The sequence below is a fragment of the Lissotriton vulgaris genome, chromosome 11 (genome assembly GCF_964263255.1).
Source record: "Lissotriton vulgaris chromosome 11, aLisVul1.2, whole genome shotgun sequence".
In the NCBI taxonomy this organism is placed as follows: domain Eukaryota; kingdom Metazoa; phylum Chordata; class Amphibia; order Caudata; family Salamandridae; genus Lissotriton; species Lissotriton vulgaris.
In genome coordinates, this window is record NC_141699.1 from 540267079 (window position 1) to 540289022 (window position 21944).

At 46.3% G+C, this 21944-nt stretch overlaps 1 protein-coding gene across 3 annotated transcripts in view; it reads left to right on the forward strand.

Annotated features, from left to right (window-relative positions):
* Positions 1-17306, forward strand: part of PLAT (plasminogen activator, tissue type) — a 98184-nt gene extending 80878 nt beyond the window's left edge. For all 3 annotated transcript variants that reach the window (XM_086943582.1, XM_086943583.1, XM_086943581.1), the window contains exon 14: positions 15725-17306. In XM_086943582.1, the coding sequence (XP_086799708.1) occupies positions 15725-15883 (159 nt within the window). In that variant the 3' untranslated portion in view covers positions 15884-17306. The remainder of the gene's footprint in view (positions 1-15724) is intronic.
* The last annotated feature ends 4638 nt before the right edge of the window (positions 17307-21944 follow it).

Consider the following 21944-nt stretch of genomic DNA (forward strand, 5'->3'; position numbering starts at 1 on the left):
GCAGTTATGGGTTTTTTTAGTTTGCCGACGCTGCCCGCCACGCCACAATAATTATTTGGGTGCCTCCTCCATAATTGGCACTGGCGTTCACTAGATAGTGAGATGAGTCCGCACTGAGTCTTGGCAGAGGCAGCTGAAGTTATGCACATGCCACTGTGACCTGCGCTGTGACCACTCGCACCACCGCAGGCTTGCCTCGGCCTCCTGAGGCTCACCAGGCCCCACCAGCGTTGGCGGCAACCAGGGCCGGACTGGGAACAGAAACCGGCCCTGGCAAACTGCTCAGCCTCCCCCCCCCCCCCCCCCCCCCCCCAGGTGAGGAGGAGTGCAGCTGAGCAGTTTGCGAGGGCCGGTTTCGGATGAGTTTGTTACAGGGGCCCCGTACTGCCGACCCACGGTAACAAAAAAGGTCCCCCCAGGGGCCCAAAACCGGCCCCCACCCTAGCGGCCTACCGGGGAAACGCCCGGTGCCCGCTATGGCCAGTCCGGCCCTGGCGGCAACTGGCTCAGTTGTGAGCCTGCTGCCGCCCTGAAGCAGAGATAGCTGCTGCTGGCCACTTTCGGCCCGTACTGTCAGAAAAAATCATGATCCCCTGGACAAGTGGTCAACCAACTCGGGCCTGACCGGAGCCTGCTGGCGGACTGCTGCCTGCAGCTGTGAGAGCACATCCCAGCCAGGGAGTAGGCACCTATTGCCATGGCGCCGTCTTTGCTCATTGCCTGCCTCAAATTGAAGTATGTGAAAACTCTGAACTCGTAAAACTATCAGTGGTTTTAAATAAAACCCATGTCCCTTTACTCATTTGATTAGGCCAGATTTATAACGCCGAGCAGTCAAGAAAGAGATTAGGTAAAGCTTGTTATTTTACGTTAGTCAGAGCAGAAGAAATTAAGGAAGAACACCTGCTCAAAATTTCAGTAGTGGAGTCTGCAGTGCTCAGTGGCTACATTCCATACCCCAGAGAACGTTGATGTGTGCTTTCAAGTGAGGAGACCCATGGAAAACAGTGCTTATCTACCTCCCTCTCTTTTTATCCCCCACTACAGCAGTCATGTTATTCTCTGTACTTGAGGTGAGCAAGTGGCAAGCAAACTGTGCCGTTTTTTGAAAAACATAATCTAACCCTATCACAATAACTGACCGCTAAAATTTACAGAAACATTCTTTTGTTTGCAGTGGCGTGCTGCACTCTGTAAATGACTGGCGCAGACCTGAGTCCTCGTTTTGTGTTAACAGTACGATCAGCTTAGAAGAGAACTAGATGCTTCAGTTTCTGGTGCTTTGCTTTATTTTCCTGGTTTTCATTGCTTGGTTTTGGTTGCGACAAAGTGTCACTCATAGTTGTTGAAGTGTCACACATAATTACACTGAATTTATGAAAATGTCACACACACAGCAATCTGAAACCTTGGCAGCTATGCAATGGGCTGTGCGCGCCTGCATCAAATGCTTTCTTTGGGCCCGAGGCCAGGTCATGTCACTCTCACCAGTTCACGCTACATGGCGAATATAAAGAAATGGAGCGATTTATTATATCATTAGTGTTCTCTTCATGAAAGGCGGCACTAGTGAAAAACGTAAGCGATTAAAAAAGCAACGACTGCGGTCTTTAAAATATCAATAGATATAAAAAAAGAAAAAAGTATTCTCTAAATCATTGTAGGCAAAAGAAAAATACAAGCAGAAAAATTAATGCAATCAATCCAGTGTGAGCCGATACACTGCTTTCTGGAAACAAACCACCAGATGGCAGTAAATCAACGGAAAACTGCAATAAACAAGTGATGGATGATACGAGACGTAGACGCGTTAATTCAGTACACGTCGATAGGACATTAAGGGAGTAATTAGAGGCTATTACAAACAATTAGTGCTAATACTGATGTCATTTGCCTCTGTGCCCGTTTTAGTACTAACGTACACTGAACGGTAAACTCAAATCGCTCTTCCTTGTTAACTAGAACTTCACCAGAATGTATTTGGTTGTGATTGGTTGGACAAACTTTTCACAAGATGAAATAACGTAGGAAGATACTGCTTGTGCCAGATATTTACCGCGAATTTACAATTATCTGTAAATCGAGAGCACATAACAACCCAAGCAAAGTGCAAAAGTTACTAGAGTGGCCTCCAGGGCTCGAGTCAGGGTACCACGCGGGTGGACGGCGTCCCCCCACTTATTTTTCTTCTAGGAGCTCGAGTACTGGAGCAAATGGAGCCACACATTCACTCTTTGGTCTCTCTGGGAAGAGATCGGAGCTCATTCAGAACGCTGCTCATGCGCTGGCTTCTTTGATGCAATCGCATCTAAGGGGTGAGCCAGGGGAGGCAATGAGTCCAATGCTGCAAGCCACCTTTCGTGACGTCACTTCCTCTCGTGACGTCAGCGTCCCCTCACTTCTTTTTTTAGGACTTGTACCTTGGTGGCCTCCAAGTAGTGAATCCATCGCAAATCTGTCAGGGACATTGGAAAGACTGATTAAGGTTCGGTGTGTAGCCACCTACTGACGACAATGTATTTGTTTCATTATTTTTAAAATTTTATATAGTGTGCACTAAAGGCCCTCGCAGCAGCAGAGCGCTGAACGAGGGTGGCAGCTAAGAGTAATGTAGATGAAATATAGTCGTATCAACTACTGTAGTGAACGTGCGCAAACATTATTTGTGAAACATAAGAATAGAACATTCAAGTCAAAGTCAAAAAGGCTTTATTTCGATAAAAATTATCATAAAAGCTTCACAGTAAAAATACATAAGTTCATTTGATTTAAAAGAAAAAAGGAAGATACAACAATTTAATTACAATCGATTTTTAAAAATCTTGATTTTCAGATAAAAGAAGCATTTCATAAGTGATTGATTAAAAAGGAATTAAACAATTGCTTTAAGCCTTTTACTTCAAATACACCAGGCCCATGATAAAAATTTGGAGAGAGTACAAAGATACAGCAGGCGAGAGTCTGACATTAAAATGCGTAGTGCCTCAACATGGTGCCTGGTCCCCAACAGGCGGCACAAATGCTTAAGCCATTTTCTTCTTGGTAGGGCATACTCCTGGCACTCAAACATAAAGTGCGCCACTGACTCTTGTCTAAATATACACGTTGGGCAGAACTGTGTGGTCTGTGCTGGCTGTTTCCACCGAGATGTTCAGGCATGCAGGGGAAGAGTTCCAGTTCTAAATTTGAAATAAAGGGCCCTATCAAATCGTTTTTCAATATTGTCTAAATAGAGTTCCCGAATTGGTAGGTCCTTGAATTTCAAAAAATCCTCCGTGAGTCTACCCAATGTGCAGTTGGTACTCCGTTGGGTCAGAATCCAGTTCCAGTACAGACTCTTGAGCGTTGCCTTTGGAGGAGAGGACTTATTTACCCAGGCTTCGCTTAGGCCCAAATTGCACAAGAGGGATTTCAGATCTCTTAACCATTTGATTCTGTGCCACCCTGGTAATGACATAATTTCAGAGAGCCCTTGCGCATATTTAGCAAGCTCCGGGACTCGCCACAGCCGGGCCCATAGCAGTAAGGGCCGGAACTTAGCTAGATCTCCAATAGGTCGACATCCTAAATCAAGCATTAATGGGGCCATAGGAGTACCTTGGGGAAGTGACATGATGGCCCTACAGAACTTCCTCTCAGATCTTGACAGTTCATTGGTGTTACATGAGCCCCATAGCTCTGCCCCATAGAGAGCAGAGCTAACTCCCTTTGCTGTGTAGATTTCAATAACAGGGGCTATAGGTCTAATAGCACAAGAGTGCTGTTCCTTCAGGAGAGCCCCTGTTACCCTCTTGTGGGCTAGCAGCATTTTATCTAAGTGAGGGGCCCACTGCATATTGTGCGACAAACGAATGCCTAGGTAATCAAATACTTCTACCCTCCCCAAAGATACAGCGTTCAACTTCGGGGGACGTACAGGTTTTTTGGGGGGATTCATCACAAGATATTTCGTTTTGTCGGTATTGATTACCAGGCCCCGTTCTGTGCAGAAGGTCTGAAAGTTGTTAAGGAGTTTTTGAAGACCCATTGGGGATTTAGATAGCAAGAGCATATCGTCGGCAAAGAGAAGGGTAGGTATGCGCTCCCCCGCCAGGGATGGTTCATCTGAAGGATCTTTCAGCAGATGCTCGACCACTCCGTTGATATACAGGGAAAAAAGGGTGGGAGCTAAAACACATCCCTGGCGGACCCCTTTCTCCACCGGAATGCTACTGTTTTTTTCTCCCTCTATACCCCATCTTATCTGAGCAAAACTATTTTCATGAAGCCTTACAAGTAACAATAGAATATAGTGTGGTATCCCCATACCAGCAAGGACTCTCCAAAGGGTCTCCCTGGGTACAAGGTCAAAGGCAGTCTTTAAATCGATAAATGCGAGATAAAGACTGCCTTTGCCTATGACCACCACCCTCCAGTACACTAGCATCAGTCTAAAGGCTTGTTCTATTGTGCCAGTGCCTACTCTAAATCCTGCCTGGTAATCAGAGAGGATATTATTATCCTTAATCCATTCCAATATTCTAACCAGCAGAACCTTGCAGACTACCTTTTGGCTTATGCCCAACAAGCTTATGGGTCTATAGTTGGACGGGTCGTCCCTAGCACCTTTTTTAAAAATAGGGACGACCTCCGCCCCTTTCCAAGATGTGGGAATCGGTGCACCCCTACAGATGGCAGTAAGCAGGCAATGAATGAATTTCCCCCATTTCGGGATGTCTGAACGCAGCAGGTCCCCGGGAATGCCATCCGGACCGGCCGCCTTTTGGGGCATGATGGTACTAATGGCATACTCTACTTCTTTTATTGAGAAGTCTGAGTCTACTAAGTCTGCCTCCCGATCATTTTGGGTCGTAATTGGGGCCATCTCCCATCCCTGTTCATCCTTAGGTGTATCTATGGTATTATGTCCGGATTGGCGAGTGTATAGTTTCGAGAAATGGTTAACCCACGCTTGGCTAGTGATGTTGCATGTTATGAGGTCACTATCTGGTCTGTTTCTGGCTCAGATTGTGTCCCAGAAACACCTTGAGTCTTATTTTTGTGCTTGCCTCTTTTAAAATACTCCAATACTCTTCTTCCCATTCCTTTTTTGCACATGCCAATATTCGCTTATGCTCTTTCCTAGCTTCCTGTATCAGGGCTTGAGACTTGCCTTTAACAGCCTTAATCAGAAGAGACTTTGCATGCCTGCATGTAGATGTATACCAGTCATGCTTGCCCCTAGGGTTCCGGGGTACCATATTCCTCCCCACACACCCCTTTTTCAGGAATACGTCCCCTATAGACCTAAGCGTGATCTCAAAGATGGATGTTGCCCTTCCAGTTAATAAGGCCGGATTGATAGTATCCAGTTCCATTTGTGAAGCCATAAGCAATTCATTAATGATATTAAGTTTGGCTTCATCAGTAGAGATTTTATTCCACTTCAGGCGTCTCCCACAGGAGGAGACAGAGATTTTGTGGGCTTGTTTAGGGAGCAATACGGCTGATTTATTGGGCCAAGGATTTATTAGAGATAAAGAAAGCGAATTATGATCGCTTTCCACAGTAGGTAAAACTACCATGTCCTGCACTAATCCCCATAGTGTGAAATCTAACAGAATATAATCGATCCTCGAAGTGTGATTAACTCTATTGAATGTGGCAGCACCCAAGCGGTCTGAAGTTGTACGACCATTTGTGGCTCTTAGGCCAAACTCCAGTGTCAGAGCATTTAACTGGATTGCACTATGAGACCATCTTTTAATCAGGGGAATGGTTAGGGCTGGAATACCCCATCTAGTGTCATCCTCACCCAGGTCCAGGATGTCATCCGTGGAAAGTGGCTCATAGGTGCAATTAAAATCTCCCGCAAATAGGGGAGGAGCCAAGATGGCGACCTGATCGGACGCGCAGCCCTCGGCTCCGCCGGCCCCGGAATCCCGCACCATAATCCTGCTAGCTTCGCTAACCTGTTTTCGTCCTAGAAGGTGCGGGAAACGGCGCTGCTGTCACCGGTGATCCGCCGGCCTCTCCACTCGCCCGGAATCGTCGGCTAAGGAACGATTTGCCCCGGCCCGGGAACCAGCTCGCACTACAACGCGCCCAGACCCCGCATACGCTGCACAGCCGATCCGCTGCGGGGGTGGCGCGATTGGACGGCGCTTCCTCGCAGGAGCGCGCCCTTGGCGCTGCCTGCCGCTGGTGAACGCTGTACACGCTTCGTGCAGTGCGGTGGCAGGGAGAAGAAGTGTTACCCGGCAAGTCCTTTGTTCCCGGCCGCCATGTTTTGGCGCTGCTCTCCTCGTCCCACTGGTCGCTAACTGCAATCCCCACCAGGCACTGCTTGCCTCATTGCTTGGCTATGGACCCACAGGCACTGCCCCAACTCGGGCGGACTGCCGCACGCCCGGGGACTGATCCGGCACCAACATCGCGCCCCGTGATTTCCCCCGTTCCCCACCCCACAGCGTCTCGTTGGGGAGAAGACAAGATGGCGACGCCGGTGGCTCGCCATGGTGCGGACCTCTACTTAGTCACCCCACGGCATAGCGAGCGCGTTGATCCTGAGGGGGCCGTGGCAGGCTCCCCCCATGGGTGTGCGGGAACGGGGACACTTCTGCCTGACTTCACTCTTGGAGATGTGCTGGCAGCCCTGGGTGAGTTGGCATCAGCGATGAAGACCACATACACCGAGTTGGGGGTGCGGCTCGATGCTTGCGCCCGAGCCTTCGGCCAGGAGCAGGGGTCTTGTCCTCCACAGAGCTCCAGGCGGGAGCTGCCACAGCCTGCTGCCGCGGCATTTCCTCGAAGGGATACAGTGGATGCTACAGTTGCTACACCTGTGGAGAGTAGCGGATTGTTGCCATTTTACAGCTCGGTCGTCGCTACAGAGTTTCCCCCTAGCTCCGAGCTCAGCTGTGTGCTACAGTCTGCGATGGGGGACAGTCGGCTACCGGTGGATTGCCCTCCTGGTTTTTCAACTACACTCTTGTCGCGAGTTTGGATTGCTTTGATTTGTGACTCTGATGGCCTGGACACGCTAGAGGGGATTGATACCGAGGGACAACAGTATCCTGGGAGCGGACGCCATTTCTCCTTTGTCTACGCACCGCCCCCCTCCTTAGGGCGGCCATTTCCTAACGTCTTCCTGGACCGCACTGGACTACCATGTAGGAGGGGTGAGGGGCCGTGTCCCAGAACGGGCCAGGGCTAGGAGACTTTCTATGGTTTGATAGCCGGGCGGATGGGGGGAGGCACGGTGGTTCTTGACCTAGGCCTGATTTTTACGGACTGTCCATTGATTCGCCCTGACTGATTTACTGTTGTTGCTTTGCTTGATACTGTTGTGGGGGCGGGAACTGTTTCTTAGGCCGGCGGAGTCTGTATGTATATACGATTGGTCCTCCTCCCGGTTTTCACTCTTGTGGGAGTTCGGGGAAGGTTTACTGTTCCTACTCTCCAAGTCACAGGGTTATTTTTACTTTTACTTTTCCCTTTGCTTTCTCTTCTTCTTCCTTTCTCTACTCTCGCTATATTTCGGGTTTTTTGGGGCGACAGACACTCTGCTAGGGGGGGGGGGGCAGGCCATAGCCTCTGCATGTGTGTAGGGTGGGGGGTTACTTATTGGTTCGAGGGTTTTTTTTTTCTATGGTGCCTTTTTTGCTCTTTTATGATTTTTCCTTTTTCTTTGGTCGGTGTTAGGCATATTGGGGGATGGGTGGCGGCGCAAATGTTTAGGGGTCGTTGAAACAGCTTTCTGGTGGCGTGACTCGTTTGTGACCCTCCTCTGGTCGGGACTTGCATGTGGTGAATCGAACTGTTTGGTGCTGCTGTTCCTTGTCAAGTCCCACCTACACGGACCTGTTATTTATCTTCTACTAGCTTATGTACGGAGTACTGTGTTCTGATCTAAATAGTCGCTTAAAAAGTTCAAAATTAACCTGCATTGCTCCTGCGCCTGGGTACTGTGGTGTTTCCTGCTCTGTATTTTACATTACACTTGCTGCTCGACTGCATTACCCTGTCACCGTATTGCATGCACTAGTGCTTCATGAGAGTTCGTGGCCGGCCGGACGGTTGTAGGCCCGTATTTGTACTGACTTTGTGCACAATAAAGGTTTTCAAAAATTTAAAAAAAAAAAAAAAAAAAATCTCCCGCAAATAGAATTTGGGCACCCTCAACATTTTCTCTGAGTTCTGCTTCAAGGGTGGTTACTATCGGGGACATGGACCCATGTTTAGTGCCTCTAACATAAATATTGAACAGATCGAGGGTTAACCCCCTACGGCAGAGGTCTTCAATCTGTGGGGCGCGACCCCCAGGGGGGTCGTGGAGTCCTGGGAAGGGGGTCGCAGATTCTGTTGGAGCGTGCAGCAGTTCCTGGCGTCAGGCTGATTGAGGCCGGGTGATCACGGTGGAGGCCTAATTCACGCCTCATTAACAAGTAAAGGTCTTCTGAAGACCTGTGAAGTACTCGGGTGTGCCTTTCTGTGTGTCCCGAAGCTGTTTCAGCCGGGCTCACTCACACGTGCTGGGGAGTGGGGGGGGGGGGGGGTTAGGGGTCTGGGGGAGGAGGCTGTAGCCCTTTGAGTTCAATCAATGGACTTAGCTGTGGGGTTTATTTTTATTTTTAACGTTTTATATAGCGCTAGCTTAACCCGTAGGTATCAGAGCGCTTTACAAACACACATAGCAAACAGCAGAAGGACATTACAGTCATTGGTTCAAGTCCCACATACCTGGCGCCTGTGCAGGAGAAATGTGCCTGAAACTGTTCTTCACCGTGAGGTGTTTATACAGCCTGTCTGCCCTCCCATGAGAGAGGAAGAAGGAAGAAGACACAGAGAGATACTGACCCCACCCCCATGAGAGAGGCACAGAAAAGGTGGGTGGATGAAGGATGAATGTATGTGTGGATGGAAGGATGAAGGGTGGGTGGATGGATGGATGGATGGATGGAAGGAAGGATGAAGGATGGATGGGTGGATGTAAGGATGAATAGATGGATGTGTGAAAAGGTGGGTGGATGAATGATGAGTGGATGGATGTAAAGATGAAAGGGTAGATGGATGGATGAAGGATGAATGGATGGATGTGTGAAAAGGTGGGTGGATGAATGATGAGTGGATGGATGTAAAGATGAAAGGGTGGATGGATGGATGAAGGATGGATGGATGTGTGAAAAGGTGGGTGGATGGATGGATGAAAGGGTGGGTGGATGAATGATGAGTGGATGGATGTAAAGATGAAAGGGTGGATGGATGGATGAAGGATGGATGGATGTGTGAAAAGGTGGGTGGATGGATGGATGAAAGGGTGGATGGATGAAGGATGTATGTATGGATGGATGTGTGAAAAGGTGGGGGATGAATGATGGGTGGATGGATGGATGGATGGATGAAAGGGTAGGTGGATGGATGAAGGATGGATGGATGAAAGGGTGGATGGATGAAGGATGTATGTATGGATGGAAGGACAAAAAGGTAGATGGATGAAGGATGGATGTATGGGTGGATAAAAGGTTGCATGGATGAATGATGGATGGATGTGTGAAAAGGTGGGGGGATGAATGATGGGTGGATGGATGGATGAAAGGGTGGGTGGATGAAGGATGGATGAAAGGGTGGATGGATGTATGGATGGAATAATGAAAGGGTGGATGGATGAAGGATGGATAGGTGAAATGGTGGATGTATGGATGGAAGGATGAAAGGGTGGATGGATGAAGGATGGATGTATGGATGGATGGGTAAAAGGTTGCATGGATGAATGATGGATGGATGGATGTGTGAAAAGGTGGGGGGATGAATAGATGGGTGGATAGGTAAAGGATGGACGTATGGATGGAAGGATGAAAGGGTGGATGGATGTGTGAAAGTGTAGGTGGATGAATGATGGATGGATGGATGTGATGAGGTCTAATAGGCGCATTTATGGTTGTCGATAGTTGTTGATGATGAGGAGTACCAGTTTCTAGAATCTTTTGTCGTAAGGGGGTCCTTACGCCTAAAAAGGTTTTACAAGGGGGTCTCGGCATCAAAAAGTTTGAAGACCTCTGCCCTACGGGGACCTCTCAAGGAAATTCCTAGGATATCTGGACTGTTAATCTGCTTAGGTGTTATGCGGCAATTAAGTGAAATGCTTGCCCAGATGAGCAGGCCCCCCGAAGGGCGTCCCATCCCATTTCTGGGTTTTACTGCAGGCACAAAGTATGAAACGTAGCCCACGCAATGGAGTGGTTCTAGGCTCCAAGTCTCCTGGAACAAACCGATTTTGTGCGCCTCCACTAAAGCATTCCACTCGAATGAGCCCAGTTTCCTATGAATACCTGCTAGGTTCCAACTAAGAATCTTTAATAAACCCTTGGAGTCTTGACCATTGTTATTTTGGGGGCCCAGACAGTCAACTAAGGGCATGGACGCAGTTAAGGGTATGGACTGAACTTTATCTAGTGTCCACTAAAGGTCCTCGCAGCAGCAGAGCGCTGAACGAGGGTGGCAGCTAAGAGTAATGTAGATGAAATATAGTCATATCAACTACCGTAGTGAACGTGCGCAAACATTATTTGTGAAACATAAGAATAGAAAATTTTCCAGCTTATGCAACAAGAATTTTAGATTCTATTAAGCTGTTTTATGGTGCAGTAAAGATTGAGAAGCACAATCTGAGCCTCCGGTCCTGCCATAGAATCCCACTGCCGATATTGCGGTACTCTTCACATCATAACATTCATCCTAAGTTGAGCTCTGCTGTTTTATAGCTAGGTTCGCCTTATCCGTCCACCTGTGTTCAAACGCACACGCGTAGCACCTACGTACAGACGCACATGCATAGCACCTTCTATGTTTAAGTACATAGAATGGGCCAACCTTACCTAAAAGGTGTGAAAGACATCCTGAACGTGGAGGAAAATAGGCTCTAAAACTCCTGGCTGGTTTGAAGTGAGGGAAAGAGGAGGGAAGTGCAAGAACAGACAAACCGTGAAAAATGACCGGCTTCCCACGCAAAGAAACGTTCTCACTTGGTTTTAGACTGTCTTTGGGGTTGGCCAACAAGGTATAAGCACCACAAATGGGCCAGCCCACCAGGGATTAAACCCTCTTCCCGGCAACTGAAATTAGCAGTTAAGCCATACCATTTCATGTTGGGAGACCGGATGGGGACGTTCCGGCCTAAATTAGCAGAGGACATAAAATGGACAACCATTAGTACAGGTCGCCACTTCCTATGCTTTTTATATGCAAGCTGCATAATACATATTTTACATGTTATTTACCAGGAATAACCACCTTCATGTGAGGGAATATTGGATGACCGGGAATCTGTATGCACCACAAGAAATGTGTATTTTTGGCATTTGTCTTATTATGGAGTAGTGTGCTTGTCAAAATATGGCTGCTCCGATAAGGCTCCTAGGTACTCGCTTAGGGGGCAATGGATTTTACAGCGAGTGTGGTCTCGAGAGGACTGTGTGCTGGCCATGGAATGAGCAGGCTACAGGATGGCACAGATGTGGCCCAGTGATGTTTCAACAGTGATGCCCTGCCTTTCTAAAGGTTCAGCTGCAGAGAAATCCTAGGTAGCCCCTTTTTTATTTCGGTGTTTTCGACTTGTAGGATCTCTAGGTAAGGTTTGAAGTTCCCTGGGGGAGTTCTCAGCTTCACAAATTCAGAGGCCTTTAATCTCTCCGATATTGGAAAAGGATTCTAGGGCATACTCAAAGGAGTTTTTAAGATTCAATGAAATACCCGTTTTCCAGCACAGCACTGGGATTCGTGAGAATGTGGCATTTTTCACACAGTTATGCATTTGCTGTTAAAACGCTTGATAGTTGGAGCAACTATGGTTTGTGCTAGGGGTATTTTGCAGGGTTTAACACCACATTGGTATATATATGGCTGCTAGAGTTAATGCACTATGAGAGGCAGATTTGCTGATTAACTGAAAATAATGCTAGAACTCAAAAGCAAACGGCAGTGCTGAACAGTGAATTTCGATGATGAAGCATCCATCAGGCAGCCGGCAGTCTGGAACGTAGACAAGCAATGAAAGGTCTGCGTCCCAAGCGAAAAGGTCCGAGCTCTTTACTTGCACCCAGTGTGATCTGAAGGATCTTGCATGGTTTACAGGTGTTATATTTAATCAGCCATGTAAGGTAAGTAATATAGCCAGAGGGCTAGCTGCGCTGCCTAAAGCCCCAGCCCTGTGTGACCTGAGACATAGCTGAATGAATTTGTACTTGTATAGTGCACTTATACCCTGAGGCGTCTTGGCGCTGTACACATACCGCTGTGGAACCCTTCCTGGCTTTTCCCTGTGAAATGCCCACTCCTGGGCACCCCCAAGGTGAAGCCAGGCATCCCAGGCTGTTGGGGCCATTGTGGAGATTAAGCAAGCTATTGCCCAGAGTTGCAGAGTGGGACCCATGATTAGAATAGGCACAGAGGCAAGAATTATCAGGTCTGAGGAAATTGAGCCCAAGACCCGCCGAGGCGGGAATTGAACCCTGGTCCCGGACCAGACCTCTGCATCAGGGTCTGCCACACTAACCATTGAGCCACACTTCTCCACTCTGAGCTCTGAGACCTGAGCTTGTAACATGTCACATGAGGTATAGTAATGCTATCATGGGATAGTAAATGTAAGTCCTGTGAACAGCAAGAGATATCTCTGCTGTCTGAGGCTTGAACTTGTAACCTGCCACATGAGATATAGTAATGCTGTCTTGGCCTAGTAAACATAAGTTGTGTGACCATTGAGAGACAGCTCTGCTGTCTGGCTTGTATCTGTAAGTTTTCCACAGCCAGAGGGATGGGGAACTGCTGAATAAAGCGAACACTTGTGAGTTCTACTTAACCTGAGAAATAGTTGTGCTGCCAAAAGTAAAAGAATTTACTTTCCGTGTGACTTCATGGATATCTCTGCTGATCGGGCCTGATCTGTAAAGTTTGTGACTCCTCAGATACACCTCTGCTGTTTAATAGGTAACACCTTTAAGGTCTGGGTAGCGTGAGGGATAGTTGTGCGATGTGAGGTTTATGCCTGTCAGTAGTGTGCCACTTGTGGGATAGCCCTGCAGAATGAAGAGCAGAAGGAAACACAACTTCAGGGCTTCAAGTGAAGACTCCTAAGTGCCTACTGACACTCAGCGTGGTCCTGAGCCACTCACAGGTTTGATGTGTGTTATTTGTACTCAGTCCCCTTCTGGAAGTAAAGTGACAGTTACAATAGTCCGGCTGTCTAATGCCTTAGACTGCCAGGTCTTTGTGACCAAGCAATAGGTTTGAGGCATAAGTCTGGTAGTTCTGTGCAGAGTGTGACACGGATCTGCTATCTGAGGCCTGAAGCCGTAAGTTAAGTGTAACATGAGGGAGAGTTCTACTGTCGACAGCAAACCCCTTTGAGATTTTTGTAATCCAGGAGGTAGGTCTGTTGTCTAAAGTCAAGACAGTACAGTCTGTACAACTCGATGGGTAGCTCTGCTATGCCAGGCCTGGATTTCACCTCTAACTTGAGGAATAGCTCTGCTGACTGCAGCAAACACTAAAGGCCTGATTACGAGTCTAGCAGTCCGAGGACCACCGGACTCGCGGGGGTGCAGTGGAGGTGGTCCAGCCATCGCCACACTGGCGGCGCAACCACCCTATTACAACGTGGGCGGTCGGACCACCGCAGCCACCAGGCTTAGGGCCATGGGCCATGGGGTATAAGCAGGGGGGCACATGCTGTGCCCCCTGTGTGTATACACCCCAGTACCTGCACGGCATGGACTGCACCAGTGCATGCCAGCAGGTACTGTCTTTGATGTTCCCATTGCGTGCCTATTTCATAGTCACTACCAAAGAACTGCCTGCCAGTAACAAAAAAAAGCATCTGGCGTGCACACAGGTTTGGCGGTGTGGGAGTGGGCCGCCGGCATGGCAGTCCCTCTTCTGCACCGCCAAACTCGGAATTACGCCCTTAGTGATAGCTTTGATGTCTAAAGTCAAGGCAGTGTGTCTGTGTAACTTGCTGGGTAACTCTGCTGTGCAAGACATGAATGCGAGTTCTGGATAACTAAGCTGCCTTAACCCAGAGCCTGTTGGCATCTGTAACCCGATGTATAATCCTTCTTTCTACGGCCTCAGACTGTCAGGTTGAGTAACCCAGGAGATAAATCTGCTAACAAAGGCGAGAGCTTGCGAGATAGTGCTACTGTCTGAGTCCTGAACGTATATGTTATGTATTAGCTGAGGTGCAGCTTTCATACCTGATGTCTGATCCTGTGAATTCTGTGAGCCCGAGAGATAGACAGAGGCTGAAAGTTCTGTGCTGCCTGACGAATAGCCCAAGTGGGAGTTCCACAAATCACCCAGGGAGTAGTGGCTTTGAAAGCAAATGCAAACCATTTAGACCTGCTATACATGGTGTCACTTGGCATTTCACAGCTATGTTTGGTTAGAAAATAGCAGCAAAGTACAACAAATAAAAACCTGAGCTTAAAAGGCAAACACTTGATCAAAGGTGACTTATGTCAAAGTCAGAACACTTAAAAAAATACTTTCTCACAATAAATATGGAAGTAATTCAAAATCTGTGATTCGGTAACGGCACAAATGTATAACCATCCGTATACATGCCACACTCGTATCACATGTGTAATTTTTAGCCATTCCAGGCTATGTAAGCCACATCACAATGCATGTTTGGGCTTATAGTTCTATGAGATCTCTTTAGACTCATGCCCCAGAAACGACCGCTCTACAAAGTGATGATGCCGAAAAGCCGGTACTGGCTGAAAGTATCACACATGTATTACTAGATATTCCGTTTTTCGTTCTTTGGATTCTGATACATACTGTTTGCTTTTTTTTCCCGCAACTAACTTTATTGAGTTTTGAGCCACAGCAAGGCACTAAGGGCCATATGTATCAACACATTTTCCCATAGACACAGAATGGGCCAAACCCTTAGATACATCTGGCCCTAAGAGCCGATATACATTTGCAGAAACATACATGTGAATGACTATGGCTTTTTGTTTAGGAGAAAAACATAGAAACAGAGCAACATATTGCTTCATAAGTTGTTTGCTTTTTTAAATCAGAAACAGACCCCTGGAAGCAAAGGTAAAAAATAAAAAGATGAGCTAATAACGCTTACCTTGTGAGAACTCGAAGACCCTACAAACTTCACCAGAGCACCACAAATAATGCAAACCGTTTTACAGAGTCCCTGGCTTGCTAGTACATTCCAAAGATCTACAGCACAGAACAGAAAATGCAAAAGATTGATGTTTACCCCTTCTTTCTTTATGCCCGTTACTTCCCTATCGCAAAAATGTGCACTGTAGCACCTTGTCAGGCTGAAATTCTGCCCTCCCTCCCAACAAAACTGGCCCCATAAACTCACCTAATGAGCATAGCCACCATGATCACTCTTGCAAGATGTTCCTTCACTGTCACTCAGGCCTGAGCACAGTGCGTCAGCATAGGAAGCATCCCCTTCCCCAAGCAAACACAGAATTCAATAAGTTAAAGCTCTGTAATAGCCCGATGTTAAATGATAGACTGAGCTCATCGAACCTCCAAGTCATCCAAAAAGTGGGTAACTTAAGTGTGACATTCGGTTGACCGTGAACTCACGACTATCTTTGAAGTGAACCCAGATCTATTTTTAAACATAAAGCGGGAAGTTCGCTGGGAAGGAGTAGATCTTGGGATGCAGTAGCAGTGATCTAACCAGATTGTGTCTTTCTTTCAGGGTGACTCAGGGGGACCACTGATGTGCCCGCACAATGACCGCATGTACCTGACAGGCATCATCAGCTGGGGCGTAGGCTGCGGCCAGAAGGACACACCCGGTGTCTACACCAACGTCACTCGTTATCTGGGCTGGATCCAGGAAAACATGAAGCTCTGAGCGTGAGGTGGCGACTTGTTGCCTTGGGGTCCCGGACCTCGCCCCCACCCCCTTACGCACTGAGAGGATGCCAGGGGCCCCAGGGGATCTTGGAGCCTTAGCCGCTGGTGGAAGCTGGGCTTCTAGCAGAGGAATCCTTTGGGCTGCCTCTCAATGTTCAACAAAGCATAGGAACTGTGAAGGACAGAAAGAGGAGGAAGGAGAAGGGGACCTTCAGCACAGTCTGGTCAAATTGTTAGTGCATTGAAGGTTGCTTCCATTACTTGGGGTTCAGTGACAGAAACCACACCACCAAAACACAGTGAAATGTGATAGGACCCAAAGTCATTAGCACCACAATGCAGGGTCAAACCGCACGAATGCCTAGATCCAGGGCTATTTAATAGAGCTCAGCACACCTTCTGCAAGCAGGAGATATCTTGACCGGGAAAATAATTTAGAGGGGAATTCACCACTAATCTTCAGGGAGCGCGAGGAATGTCTTGATCCTCAGCCCCTTAAGAGGAACTCAATAATTATTCAGGTGCCCAGAAAAGAGAATGTTATATGAATGACCTTTATTTGATGGTGCTGTGTGGAACACCTTTTAAAAAGAGAACCTAAAGTGCTGGTACACTGTTAAGTGACATTGAATGTTCAGGCCTGCAGCATTTTAATGTTCTGATCTGGGGCCATTTGGGTGACCCTAAACCTGCAAACTCCCTACATTCCACCTGAGGCTCCATTGGTCTCCACTCCCAACACGGAAATGTGTCCCCACGCTGTGAGCTGTGGTCGCCCCTACTCATTTGTTAACCCCCAGGCCTTGGGTTCTCTCTACTCCTCCCACACCCTGGGGTCTTTCATCATCAATAAAAATTACCTCAAAACCAACTGAGAAACCATTACTAACTGTCCGTATCCAGGGCATGAATCCCACCTTGGGAATCTCATAAAACAACTAACCCTTCACCCAGCTCTGTGGTATTTTCATCTTTGGCCTAGCAGTGCCTTACCTCATCGCACTGTCATCACCACTTTAACCCCTACCAGCTCTTATTCTCAAGTCAGCACCCTCAGTGTTCCTCAAAACCCTGTTTAGAGTTTCCTTCATCCCTACCAGGGGTATTCCTGTACCCAGTCTCCACTCCCTCAGCCTCCCCCCCCCCTCACCCCCCCCTGTTTTGCACACTCTCTTCGCATTCATAGTTGTCCTTACATCAAACCCCTCCCCCACCTCAAAGTTCATTTCCATTGACAAGAATAATAGGCCAGGAGCCCTGCAGGTTCAAAGCACCAGTTATTTACTTTTGCACATTTTATATTTATTATGTTATATTTAATCTAATTTTTAATAAATGTATGTTTACTGCAAAATCTTTACAATCTTATCTGTTCTTATTATTCAGTTTGAGATGCTAATAAAGACAATTTTTTAAAAATGTTTTAAGGTGGACTATTTGAGATGCTTTCTCTCTGCACACTATTCCTTCTAGCAAGAAAGTAGCAGGGGACCATGCAATGTTTTTAAATGTAAATATAAATGTGCGGGTACCTGCTCGCTACTGAGAAGTTCCAGTACTCTCCCATTACAAGTATTCTGAGAAGTGCAGGTCCTCAATATCTGCCCGCTTAAAGCACTGGGACCAGTTGATCAAAGCCAACAGAACTCTGTGGCTCCACAAACTACTGCCTAGAGACCATTCCTCTTCAATAATACACCACACGCACTTCAATGATCCTCACGACACAAAAACGAAGCGAGCAAAGGCCCCGTATGCTCGCAGACTTGAGCCGCAAAGTAGGCTACACAGGAGAAGAATTGAAGAGGAAGCAGCTGAGAAACTCAATGCAGTACTGAAGCTTCAGGAAGGAGTGAGAAGTATTTTGAAGAAGGATTACTCCAATGAGTAATGGAGGAGCATAATGATGCAAGCAAACTGTTAGGTAGAGCTCGCTGCAAGAGAGCAGATATGGGACTGGGGAAACTCATTTGGCAGGCAAGGTTTGGTATAGCACTCTATTCCCTCTTGCAAGGCCACAATGTGCATTCTGGGTCACACCCACTGTAATATTTATATAGTGATTCATACCCCAATGAGCAGGGTTGACATTCTCACTGAAGCAGGAGGGCTGCCAGAATGAGCCAAGAAGCTCGCTGAAGCAGCGGAGTTGTTATACAGACCTGAAAAACGTACAGACGATGGAAAGCTGTCAGTAGGAGAAAAGATATCTCTGAAGGATTCGAGCTGCTAAGACGAATGAGAACTTATTGAATCGTAAACTGAGAAGCTCATTGCTCATCTAGGAGTAGCCAAGCAAAACCATCAAAGAAGAGGCACCGACTGAAAAAAAATGAAGTACCTAAAATCCTGCAGCGAATCAACCACACAAGAATTGTTGTATCTTGCATGTTGTGTGGTCGTATGATCTGAGGGACAGAGTTTCCGCCCTGATGTGGTCTGCATGGAGAGATGACCTGGGAGGGTTTCATCACTAGGAGGTCTTTAATGGTGCCAGTTGGATGGCTTCAGTGTCAGGGATGAGCTGAAGACATCAGGAGCTCCGGGTGGGATTCTGTGTTTCTGTCTTGAGTACTTTTGCACTAAGAATAGTACTTATGACTTTTCTGTCACTTAATGTGAGGAATAAAATAACTTCTAAATAAGGCTCCCAACATTTACTGATATTTACAGATAAATACAGACAGAAAACAATGTGTATTTATTTTTAATAGCTGATAAATACAGAAAATTGAGCTTCTTTTGAGCAAATCTCCATGCTGTCTTTGATGACTTTTAGGCCAGCTGCTGAGCAGCTAGATAGCTTGGGGAGTTAGAAATAGGATGAGATTTCCTTAAATAACAGCATATGTCAACATACACTTTTTATATAATGCTACTATGCCTTAAGCCTGGCTGCTTAATTTGCTAAAACACAAAAGGCATCAAAGAATGAATGCATGTTTATCAGTCAAATAAATGCAGAAATAGCAATTTTACTACTTCATTTTTTCACAAAACCCCAAATATAGATAAATACAGATAAGATGGCCCAAAAATAAATATGGATAAATACAAACAGATATATTTAAAAAAAGAAAATACCATAAAACTGTGAGTTTTTTTATAAATATTAATAAGGCAGGAGGGGTTTTGCTGCTCTGCAAATGGACATTTTTCAATGCAACTGATAAGCAAATAAGTTCCATCTCAAATCGACGATGGGATTGTAAAACAGTTGGTGTGCAAAGCACACCACCTGATTAGTAATCCAACCTTCATACAACAGTCTGCTAATCCCTGTATGCAGTCTCGAGTAATATCCAGTGCACAACTGGTACACATGGAAGTCACTCTTTAGCAACCCTCTGCATCCAGTGCTTGTCCTTTTTGAGTGGAAGTCTGTCATTTTAGTGCACACTTGTCCTTCAGTGCATTCTTTTTATCCAATGTGCTTTGCACTACTTAGGATAGTAGACAAAAAAACCATGGTCTGGAATACAGCTCCGACCGAATGCTAGTTCACTCAAGCAATCCTTCCATCACCTGCAGTAAAACCCTACAAAGTGGTCCACACATACACACATTGTTGTAGCCTTATGCTTAGAAGCACGGGCATGAATCAGGCACAGAAAGGGATGGCCGTTGCACCTGGCAAATCCCATGCTATCCCTGGACCCTGTAGAAAGGAAGGTATTGAAGGACCCAGACATTTCTTAAAATACCCTCTTCCATACTCGCATACTGAATATATGATATAATTAAAGTCAAAGTCAAAAACAGCTTTATTCGATTTTGATAGAAAAAATCATAAAAGCACAATAAAAACAATAAATAGACATTTACATCTTAATTCTTGTAAGTATATTAAAAAACTAAGAATAAGAAACAATTAAGAGGGAGAGTTTGCGGTGATTACAAAGTTTATATTGAGTCAGTTCATTGAGATCCTAGATCTTATTATAGTTTTTAGGAATTATGACACAAGGGATATAATTAAGCTTCGTAACACATATGTAAAATGTTATTGCGCCCATTTCTAATTCTCACTGGAGATGAAAATCCAGTAGAAATGTACGCCAATACCACAGCCGCACAATGGTGGTGAAGTGTATTTCAAAATACTCCTGCGGCTATTGTCAAGAATGATTGTAATATCAGTAATAGGTATTGTTATATATTGTTTTAATTTTATAAAGCGATTAAATCACCTCGGGAGGGGTATCTCGGGGCTAGTGCAGTCTCAGACATCAGAAGAAAAGGCACCTTCAGAACAGAATCGTCTAAAGCATTTTTCTGAACTTGTAATCTGTACAAAGCCATAGATGGAGTGGTAAATTATTCCAGTATACAGGGGCCAAATAGGAGACAGCTCTGCCTCTGCATCTAGTTAGTCGAATGTGAGGAACCATCAGCAGTGCTTTGTCCGTAGGTCTTAGATTCCTCACTGGGGAGTAGCGTCTAAGCCTCTGCTTAAGGTAACTGAGACCTTTACCCACCAAGGCGTTGTGTGTTAGGCAGCAAACTTTGAAGATGCTTCTTTGCCTAATGCAGTAATCTGAGCAAAGGTATAGAAGTAGGGCCAGAAGGAAGACTGCATACCAGTCTAGCTGCTGTATTCTGTACCACTTGTGTTTCAGAGAAGAGTGCCTCATTTGCTGCGGCCAGTAACGCATTACCATATTCCAGTCTACTAATAATCAGAGCCCGGACTAGTTACCTGGCAGTGATGGAAAGAAAAGGGAAGGCTGTCATTAAAAGACGCATAACATTGAAACAAGAGCCGGTGATAAATGGGACTTGTTCTTTTATGGTTAGAGCATAATCAATTTTCATTCCGAGATATTTTAGCTACCTCCTTCGGAGTGGGGGCAGCACCTAGGTGGCCACCAATTATCCAACCAGGGTTTTTGGGCCTTACCCATCAGCAAGATCTCAGTTTTACCCACATACAGCTGTAGGCAGTTAGTTGTCATCCAACCTGAGATCTCTGCCATCCCCCTGGCAAAGTGATCTCTGGCCTTGTCCAGGTTTTTGTGAAATGCTATGACTAACTGCGTGTCAACTGCGTAAGATATTATTTAAAAGCCAAAGGATTCAGCAATCCTAGCAAAGGAGGCCATATATATGTTGAATACGGTTGGGCTCAAACAAGAGCCCTGTGGGACGCCCTTATTCATCCTCATGGTCCAGGATTTGAACGGGCTAAGACAGAAGGCTTGGGTTCAAGGGCTCAGAAAATCCTGAAACCATTTAACCCCTTCGATGCTGATGACGAGCTCAGCTCGTCATCACCCACGGGTGGCGTGAGCGGATGACGAGCTGAGCTCGTCATGTAACGCGGAAAAGAGAAAAAAGCTGCGCAGCGCAAAAATCGCCGCAGCAGCGAAGCGGTTAAGCGCTGTCCCGCAGATGCCTGTCTCGCACAGTCTCCGTTAAAAACTTTTATTTGAAACAGTGTCAAAAGCTGCAGACAAATCCAGCAGCACTTAGATAGGTGGAGATCCCACGTCCAAAGAGAGTCTTAAAGAGTCAGCAGCTTCTAACAGTGCAGACTCCGTACTATGAGAAGAACTACACCCAGATTGGGAAGGGTCCAAGATTTTATTCGCCTTAAGATAGGCTGTAAATTATTTATTAATTAGGCCTTCTAATTGCTTTCCTAAAAGAGGAAGTAATGAAATTGGACGATTGTTACAAAGGATAGTGGGATCTATATTCGTTTTTTGGATATGTGCGACGTATGCTGTCTTCCATGCTAGGGGATCATTCCAATTTCTACTGTTAGATTAAACGTGCAGGGATAATGTAGCTGTGGTTCTCCTAAAGCTTAATGTCAAGCACCATTGCTTAAAAAGGCACCTATCCCATTTTCATACGATGACAACTAACCTATAGTTGCACACCAATCTGGGCAATCCCAGCACAAACACAGGATGAAAAAATGTAAAGAGAGGAACAATATGTCAGACGAGAGGAGTTGCAATTATAGGCACACCATGATATGCTTATTTTCACCAAGTAAGCCCTGTTTCACCTTACACACTGCACAAAAAACTGTCCCCTAACTGCTCTAATCA